At 38.1% G+C, this 9,840-nt stretch overlaps 1 protein-coding gene across 1 annotated transcript; it reads right to left on the bottom strand.

Moving 5' to 3' along the window:
- Positions 1-681: 681 nt before the first annotated feature.
- LOC137952286 (zinc finger protein ZAT10-like) lies at positions 682-1,673 on the bottom strand. Its single transcript, XM_068799405.1, has one exon. It carries the CDS (start codon positions 1,500-1,502, stop codon positions 798-800), a length of 705 nt encoding a protein of 234 aa, XP_068655506.1. The 5' UTR covers positions 1,503-1,673; the 3' UTR covers positions 682-797.
- Positions 1,674-9,840: the final 8,167 nt, after the last annotated feature.

The raw sequence follows: 9,840 nt of genomic DNA, 5'->3' as shown, positions 1-9,840 counted from the left end.
TAAAATAAAACAGGGCAGGGGCGGAGGCGGTGGCGGGGGCTGGGGTTCATTTCTTGAACGTCTCTCCCACCTTCACTTTTCGTGTCGTGGACGCCCAACCCACATGTAACAGGTGTGAAATCGAATGAATCCACAGGTCTGAAATTGACCCGACCCTTCCCTTCGCGAAAACTACTTTTCAACCTTTATTTTTATTTCCACGTTTTTGTCTCTTTAATGAACAGACAGGCTCGCCTCCGTGGCATGTGGCGGTCCCCTCGACGTGGCCTCCACTGAAAAAATCGTAATCGCTTTTGGTCCTGTTCTCCGTTTCTAGACATGCTCGGCTCAGCCGCCTCTATTCTCTACGCTTTACCCTACTCTCGGGAGTACCTACTCCTCTTTATTTTCTCAAGCTTAAAATACAAAAGAGTGTATTCCGTAAAGATCCTCCACGACTTCACCGGGTGGATCTGGAACTTTCCAGAGTATTTTAATACTGATAAATTGATAAATAATGGGAGGAGGAGGTATTCACTGTGAGTATTTGAAGTCGGCGCGGTGGTGGCGTTCAGCAATGGCGCAATTTAGCTTGAAGCAGTACTTTTGTAATTATTTCGAAATTACAAGGCAATCTTGCAATACCAGTTTTTTTTAATAGAAATTTCATATATGGAAATAACAAGTGATAGAGTCTAGAAAAAGAATGAAAATTTCTCTGTACAGAAAGAAAGAACTTCTACAAATTAAAAAAAAAAAATTGAAACGAATAATTGAATTCCTGAGACGGACGGACTGGTTGCCTCTCAGTTCTGACTCTAGAATTTCGACGAGGAATCAACCATCAAGATCTTCTCGTCGGTCGTCGGAATCATCGAGCGGGGCTTCTTCGACGGGTGAGGGCTCTCCACCTCTTCATCGGACTTGATACCCAACCAGAATTCCGGCGGAGCCGGCACGTTGAGGTCGAAATCGCGGCGGGTGGTGGTGGTTGCGTTGGCGGTGGCTGTGACGGTGGAGGAAGCAGCGGCGCCCTCGGACGAGGAGACTCCGCCCTCGTAGTGGCACCTTTTATGTCCCCCGAGCGCCTGGCCCGAGGCGAACGACTTGTGGCAGACGGAACACTGGTGCGACCGCCCGGAAGAGGAATTGGCACTCGCGGCGGGAGCGGCCGTGGAAGTCGAATCTTCAGTGGCTCCGCTTAGTTTACGGTGGCTAGCCTTGTGACCACCCAAAGCCTGGTAGGACGCGAAGGCCTTGTTGCAAACGGAGCACTTGTAGCTGAGCTTCAACGTGGGGGGCGGCGGGGGGGAGTGGTGGTCCTGACGGAGCGCAGTGGAGGCAGCACCGCCTCTCGCCAGCATCACCAAACACAAAGCGAGGTACTCCTCCTCAGAGGGGTTATCCAGGCGGGGCCGCTTTGAGCGCTTGTTCTTGGGCCAGGGCTCCTGGCCATGCTCGAACTTATCGAAGGGGAAAGGCGCGGTGGCCGGCGTCGGCGAGTTTAGCGCTTCCAAAGCCATTGAGAGTTGGAGACTTAATCAGGTGCGAACGACGACGAGTGAGCTGAAAGCAATGAAAAACGAAGAAACGGATTGAGAGTTGAGGAGAAGTGAAGTCGGGGGACGTTTATAAAGAAGGAAGAAAGGAAGTTGCGTGAGAAACTGGGGATAGTGAGAAGAAAAGGCCGTCAAAGAAAGAGTGCGAACTGCGTATGATAAGCGGCACGCGATTACTGTATTTATATGGAGATAGAGAGAGGAAGAAAGGTGAGTCTTCTGGACTCCGGCTCTCTACTGCTCACTCTCACTCACTGACTCCTTCCAAGTTCCAAATTCCAAGTCAAAACAAACGCGTAGATAAACCAGACAACCCCACTTGGTCCCTCCTCCCTCTCCATTTCCATTTCCATTTCCAATTCCGCCGACTCTCCTCGTTCCTAACTGTTTCCTCCCCTATTTCTTTAATGCTCATGGGGGTTGCTTCCGTTGAACTTGATAGAAAGTAGATGCACCGTTGGATTCTTCACCGGAACCCTCCACCTCTATAGAGGATCCGGTCGCTCCGTTTCGAGGATGGCCAGGCGGTGATCCGAGTCACTGCAAACCCTCCCTCAACTAATTGAGTCGACAGGTGGAGAAGGGACGACATCAGGGGATCAACACAGGATAGCCGCCCATATCTTCGAATATGGCCGTCCGATCGACCAGCCCGAAATGTGTTGAAATGACATCATCGCCTATCAATTTCTCTTTGACTATTATTCTTATTTTCTTCTAAATATAAAAATTAAAACTTAAATAGTTGTAAAAAATTAAATTATTTATTATATTTATTTTAATAAATATAATAAAATTGGAATGGATTTTCTTAGCATATGGTTCAATTCACCACATGGTTGAGTCTTATAATTATGAAATTGGGAGGGGTATTTGGGACCCGACAAAAAAGGTGGAATGGACTCATCTCTAATCAAGGTTGGCTACACCGAATTTGTTCTTCTTTAAAAAAAGGTAATTTATTTTATTCAATTTATAAAAATATAAAAATAAAAAAAAATCTCAATATGACATTAACATGAATGTATTAGTTATCAATAAATATAAAAATTAGGTACACCTATATGGACTAACGAGTTTATTTTTTTAACTCAACCCTTGTACAAAGGGTGAGACCCCCTGACTCAGACTCGATCCGACTTCGACTAAGGAGTTATGGTTTGACTTGTAACACTCCCCTAATCTAAATCGAAAAAAATTAGATTCACATTCAAGACGAGATTTCGGTCTAAGATTTTGACCGAAAGATCGATCTAACTCTTTGTACAAATTTGGTTGGCCAAATTCATCAACTTTTCCTAGTCCAAATGAGATCAGCATGAGAGCAAGAACTCATCTTGTGACGAAGGCAGTAGTCACCAAAACTTTGAAACCCATATAAACCCTTTTGTAAATCGATGACAAGTCTATATGAGGTAACAAAATTAAAAATCAACTCTGTTATAGCACGAGGCGGATCATGTCAAATTTTGCTACCTTAGCAAGTCCACTCCAGCTTTCTTGTACACGTTTCGGGCTCCTAACCGTGAGTCAAGCCGACTTGCTGATGGTCAACCTTTTCCAAGGAGGCACAGCCATGAGCCATCGTTTTCTTAAATGGTGGTTGGCTAATAACGAAACCAATTCAGACTTTCGTTAAAACCAAATGAACCCACGTGCTCTCAACTAACTTGGAGCTCGTCAATCCAAACACTATTAAGCCCCTAGCGAACCTTTATCAAATGCATGCATGTGCAGGCGTCTCTCTTTTCCACATTTCGTCAAATATCTTATCGGCAACAAGTCTCCTAAACTCCTCAGAACTCGTGAGGTCGACTCGGCTGAGTCAGAGAGTTGGATTCGCCCCTTCTGTTTTCTGTTAGCCTGGTTTGACTCACTCAAGTCTCGGATATTCCAACTCTGGTTTCTGCAGAATCGGGAGTAAGAGCAATGAAGCAGAAACCCACCATAAATGAAGGCTTAATTGGCCTAGCAAAACCTTGAATGCCAATCCATGTCAATGACCTAACTGCTTTCAACTTTGTTGTCCCTTTAATTAGCTTTCTGATATGGGCAAGTTGGCAAGTAGTGAGCTCCCATGAGCTCATCTGTGATGCTTCTAGTGCCAAACAAAGCTTTACTCAACCAAGTAACAGGCTTATGCACTGTGTGAAACTAATTAAGTCACTTTAAAAAATTTCTATGATCTTGGCTCCATCATTTTCTATTTGGAAGCTGTTCCTTTCATGTGTTTAATATGAATAGAAACGATAAAGAAAGAATATTATTCTTGTCTGCTGCAAAAAGAAAACCACAGCCATTCAATGGATATAGCTCAATTGAAGTTCTAGTTAAAATGGCTTGGCATCTACGTTGGATCATGACCAAACATCATTTTAGTTGTGGGCGGAGTCTTTGTTCTTGTCCGGTTCATCTACCTTTCTCTCATCCAATTGGCATAAACTGTCCAAGAAAAGAAATTTCTTCTGAGCAGCAGTGAAGTATCCTGCTACGTCTGTGGAGCAATCACAGAGGAAGCTTCCGTCATGTGCTTTTGTTTCTTTGTGTGGACTGGTTCTGGCTGCCTGCACGTTATCTTTAAGAACTATACCCATTTGGCATAACATCAAACACCTAACGTGCTGACCTGGGAGAGTGGACTAGAAAGAAATAGCTCCAGAAGGCAGCTACTGTTTTCGTCCTGCTGTTTATTGATCCAAAAGAGACTAGTTCCAGTCAAGCAACTAATGAAAGTCCTTCGACAAATCAATGAAAAGATAGCACGCAATTTGAACTCTGAAAGTCCTTCTTTAGCTTCCTTTCCTCCCCTTTATCTTAGCACTTTTGGTCAGAAAACCACCCAAAGGCCTCCATCTTTGTCAAATACATTCTGGACATAAAATCCAAGGTGGAATCCCAACACTTCTTTTTTCTTTTTGCTGGATGGAGCCTGTACTGCCCTTGATTTTTACTATCCGACTCCCAGAGATGATTACCCAAAAAACGCAAAAAAACAAAAACACTGATCTGGGTCGTTCCAAAAACATCATCCCAGATCAAATAACCCTCTGGGTTATTACGCTATGCAACCGATAAGCTGAATCCAAGACAGGTAACCAAATTAACAATTGGCGCCACCGGGACAGAGAACTCAAGCCAGACACGATAGAATCTCAGCGAACCCATGATCCCTTTTATTCTAGCTGTATACGCCAAAGATTTGCAACAATACAACGGAAAAGTTAAAAGAGAAAACATTGGCCGACTGTTTGCGGAGTTGATGCTCCAGCAAGTGGAGTTGGTGGACGCCTTCGTTCAAAACTCTGCTGGAACTTCCACTGAGGCCTCCTGGAAAGACGTGGGCTGTTACTGTGCTCACGGTGGCCAGTGGATGTCCACCAACTCCACTTGCGGATCTTCTTCTTTAACCAACTCTGTGTCTCTATGGTGATTTGTACTATGATGGTGTATCCCTATTCAAACTAGCAAAAGTAGTATCTGATATACTAAAAGAAGAGTTTATAAGTGGCAACATTGTCCAAACTTGTTCTTTCGAATGATGAATAGGAGCTTGAGAGGTTAAATGCAATTCAAAGCATTAAATTACCACACACACATTTGATTAAATTACCTAGGATATTGAAAGCATGAAACAATGAAAGTTTGATGAGGAGAAGATTTGGTCATCTTCTTTTTTCTCTTCATCTAACAATTTGATCCTTCGGAAATGGTCCTCGATTAGTTCTTTTGAATGGTGTATAGGAACTTCAGAGGGTAAATGCAATTCAAAGCATTAAATTACCACACACATATTTAATTAAAGGGATATTTAGGCTTTTACCCAACTTTTTAAACATAATTAGATAAATGACAAACTTTTGAACTTATTTAGGAAAATACTCAACTTTGATGAATCAATTGAACATGTGTGTAGTCAAAAGGCACACGTAGGCTTTGACCGATTATGTGTCACTATGTCATCATTCCACATTAGTACTCGGTGAGTCAGACGACATGTCATCTTACAAACACGTTATCATCCATGTGGGATGCCACGTCATTAATTGACACAAAACCGTCAATTTAAAATATAACATGGCAAACCGCGACATCTTCCATGTAGTACTTTTTATCATAATTTAAAATGTTTATAAATTAAAAAATTATTCAAAAAAAATATTTTAGAGTTTAAAAATCAAATTTATCGATACACTTTTTAATACCTTATATTTAAAATAATAAATTATTAAAAATTATATTAATTAATTAAAAATCTTACTCTTACCTATTTAACACCATTTATTATCGATTTAAATTATTTATTAATTAAAAATATATTAAAAAATTTATATTAGAGTTTAAAAATAAATTTTATATGTAAATTTTTTATTAATTTATATTAAAAAATAAAAAATAAAATAAGTATACTAATTAATTAAAAATCTTACTCTTACCTATTTAAAACCTTTTATTATCGATTAAAATATTTATAAATTTTAAAACTTATTCTAAAAAATTATTTTAGAGTTTAAAAAAAAATTTGTTGGTATAGTTTCTATTACCTTATTTTTTAAATAATAAATTATTTAAAAAATATTAATTAATTAAAAATCTTATTCTTACCTATTTAACACCTCTTATTATCAATTTAAAATATTTATTAATTGAAAACTTTTTGAAAATTTTATTTTAGTGTTTAAAATCAAATTTATCGGCACACTTTTTGTTACCTTTTATTTAAAATAATAAAAAATAAAATAAGTATACTATTTAATTAAAAAATCTTTCTTTCTTTGTGATGCATTAAGAAGATTTTCAGATTCTTTTTTTTTTTTTTTGGTTTTTGTTCTGGTATTGGCTAATAGAATTCTCTGCGACTCTTCCCTCGTTCTTCTCTCTTAATTATAATCTCTCAGAACTTCCCGATCCAAACCGAGATTCATCAAATAGAACGAAACTTGGTGAAACAAGCAAGAAAGAAAAAAAAAAAAGAGTAGAACTCATTGGGCTGGAATCCACCAATGCAATACTCTTAGGACTCGGAAAGTGTAACCATCATTATTGTCCTTGTTAATTACTTGTTTAAGCGTGAAAGATTATGGCTCGATTCTTGAATTAATCGCACTTTTATAGCACCATTAAAGATTTCTCATGAATTAAATCACTTCAATCACCATCCCATTCCAATTTGCTTATCATACACTTATAAATACGAATTCTCCACCAAACTTGGACAAGCAGATCAAGTCCTGCCACTGGACAACGTCCATAATTTAACAAGATCACAAAATTTGAAAGACGGGAATGGAAAAGAAGAGTGAGAGATGTGGTTGAGAGAAAGAGAGGGCGGTTGAGAGGGGGGCGTCAAGGGCGAGGTGGAGCAGCGACAACTAGAAGGATGAGAGGACGAAAGGGCAAGAGGAGAGGAGAGAGATTGAGCGGCGAGAGAGAGAGAATGAGAAAATAAGAAGGGTGACGAGGGCTTACATGGCACGAGATGAGATGGCATGATGATGTGTTAAAGCATTTAATGACATGGCATGCTATATGGGTGATGATGTATCAGTTGGTGTGTTGTTCAGCTCACCGAGTGTTGATGTGGTGTGATGATGTGGCAACACATCATCGGTCAAAGCCTACATGTCACTTTTGATTGTGTACATGTGTAGTTAACTGGTCAAAGTTGAGCATTTTCCTAAATAAGTTCAAAAGTTAGTCATTTATTTAATTATGTTTAAAAAGTTGGGTAAAAACCTAAAAGTCTCTTGATTAAATTATCTAGGATATTGGTGTCAAAGCTAGGTGGTTCCTGTCCACCTGGGTTAGGTTCCGTCCACCCCTGGTCCACCTGGGTTAGGTATTTGGCCTTCCACACTTAACAGACCGGTCTGTTGAGTTGTATTGGTTAGGCGTTTGACATGGTATCAAAGCTGGGCACCATATTTCGATATCGAATCCCGACGGAAGCGGTAGGGAACATGAATGGTGGGTGTCAAAGCTAGGTGGTTCCGATCCACCTGGGTTTGGTTCCGTCCACCCTTGGTCCACCTGGGTTAGGTACTTGGCTTTCCGCACTTAACATACTGGTCTATTGAGTTGTATTGGCTAGGCGTTTTGTCAATGGGAAGCCTGAAACAATGAAAGTTTGATGACGATGAGATTTGGTCGTCTTCTTTTTTCTTTATCTAACAATTTGATCCTTCAATCTAGCTCTTGTTTCCTCTGCAACTTCCTCACATTCCTTATCTTGTAGTCGTTAGGCAACTTTTATCATATTTCTTAAGCTGAACCTTGAAAAAAATACCCAAATAAAGGAATAATTTAGTGTATCATCATCACCAAAAGTGAAAGGAATAATTTCACTTCTTTCACCCCACATATTATCATCACCAACAAAATCTTCCCATTTACTTATTAATATCTCCATCCATATAATTTGTTTTTGAGCTTGGAGAGCTTGAATACCTTCGGGACAAGGATGGACTCGGCATGGATTTTCTTCTTGGCATCCTCCAAAGTGAGGAGATTTGGACCCCATGCGACGGTCATTGATAATGAGGTAGATCTCCTCGAAGCCTTCGAGCATATGCAAAGGATGAGGCAATAGGATCTTGCAACGGTTCGTGCAGGAGTTCGCAGGAATTTTCTTAAGCAAGAGGACGAGGTAGATGAGTTTGTTGTGTTCTAGCAACTGGGCCTTATGGTACTTGGCATGCGCTTTTATACATTTAGGGGGGGTTAGTGCACATTGTAAGTGCAGGGGGAAAGTGGAAGGGAAAGTGAGAGGGAAAATAAAGTACTTGTTTGTGTTAGTGTGCGCAATGGAAAGTGCAATGTAAAGTACTTGTTTGTGTTAGTGTGCACAATGTAATATATAGTGTAAAGTACTTGCTTAAAATACAGTGTAAAGTACTTGTTTGTGTTAGTGTGCACAATGGAAAGTATAGAGAAAGTGCAGATAGATTATTAATTAAATAAAATATTTTGATATATCTGACTTTCAGAAAATTAAATTAATATTAGTTAATAAATAAAATATATTAAATATAAAAATTAAACAAATGCTTACTTTTATATTATTAAAATTGTAATCAAAATTTAATTTTGTAATATCTAAATATGAAATAATTATACAAATATCGTACTACATAGTGTACTACACAAACATCGTAATAATAAAAATAAAAATAATACAAATATAACTCAATCACCTTTTTAATATTAAAAATTACATTTTTACATACAAAAATACAACACAAAAAATATTTAGTGGCATTAAAACATAATAGTCAATAATTTTGCCACATCTTAATTGTTAAAACATCTCGATAATATGATGCTCTTGCAGATTGTACTGCGGACTCCTTCCGAGTATTTCTTTGAGTGTTCACATCATCCTCAACATCATCACTACTATCAGTGTCTTCATTTTCACTTTCAACTATCAGTGTCTTCATTTTCACTTTCATTGTTATCTTCACAATGTTCTCTACCAGAATCATCTTCTTCATCTTCAAATAAATCCATGTAATCTTCCATGAGTATATAATTATGCAATACACAACATGCAATCACAATTTTTACCTGGATATCAAAATCAAAAGGAAACTCTTCCTGTTCTAGAATCTTGCTTGTTGATCAAATGGAATATGGGCTTTAATATGAGTACCATCGTTGGCACCAATACAATCCTAATAAAAAATTATTAATACAAATATATATTTTTATAGTAACTGAAAATTATTCATCAAACAACTTTATATTTACCTTAAAATATGGATAATAGATATCACTGTTCAAAATCTTTGAATGAGTACGTCTTGAAAATCGCTTGATGTAATCAGATTGTAGTTTGAATAACATTTAACACCTTATTAAAATACTTACTAATTGTCCAATTTGATATTTCAAACATCTCTGAGGTGATATTGTACGATTGTTGTTGACCAATAATGATACAAAAATATGCAAGTTGTTCTTCCACAGATATTGTCCTTAAATCAAATAAAAGTCTTCTACTTTTCAAGATTCCAGCCAACTTGAGAAAAATAGTTTGATTCATCTTATATACTTTTCAAAATTTAATAGGCGATCTTTCTAATGCTTTCTTTAAATACCGTGGACAACCCATATGATAAAAACGTTGTACTTGTCTATTACAATCATTTAACTATGAATTGACAAGGATAAGTACAACTGTGTAAGCTGCAATACAAATACATATTTTCTCTCTATCTGGTAGATAATCCATGGGTACCTGCAATACTAGACATTCAATAATGAAAACATGGTTCAAACACATTAAATTATTTATATCTAAACA

Source organism: Aristolochia californica, unplaced genomic scaffold (genome assembly GCF_029961685.1).
Source record: "Aristolochia californica isolate CCGP_79_NKW_82.1479 unplaced genomic scaffold, dmAriCali1.0.hap1 SCAF_15, whole genome shotgun sequence".
Classification (NCBI taxonomy): Eukaryota; Viridiplantae; Streptophyta; class Magnoliopsida; order Piperales; family Aristolochiaceae; genus Aristolochia; species Aristolochia californica.
This window is presented reverse-complemented; position numbering and strand designations above follow the sequence as displayed.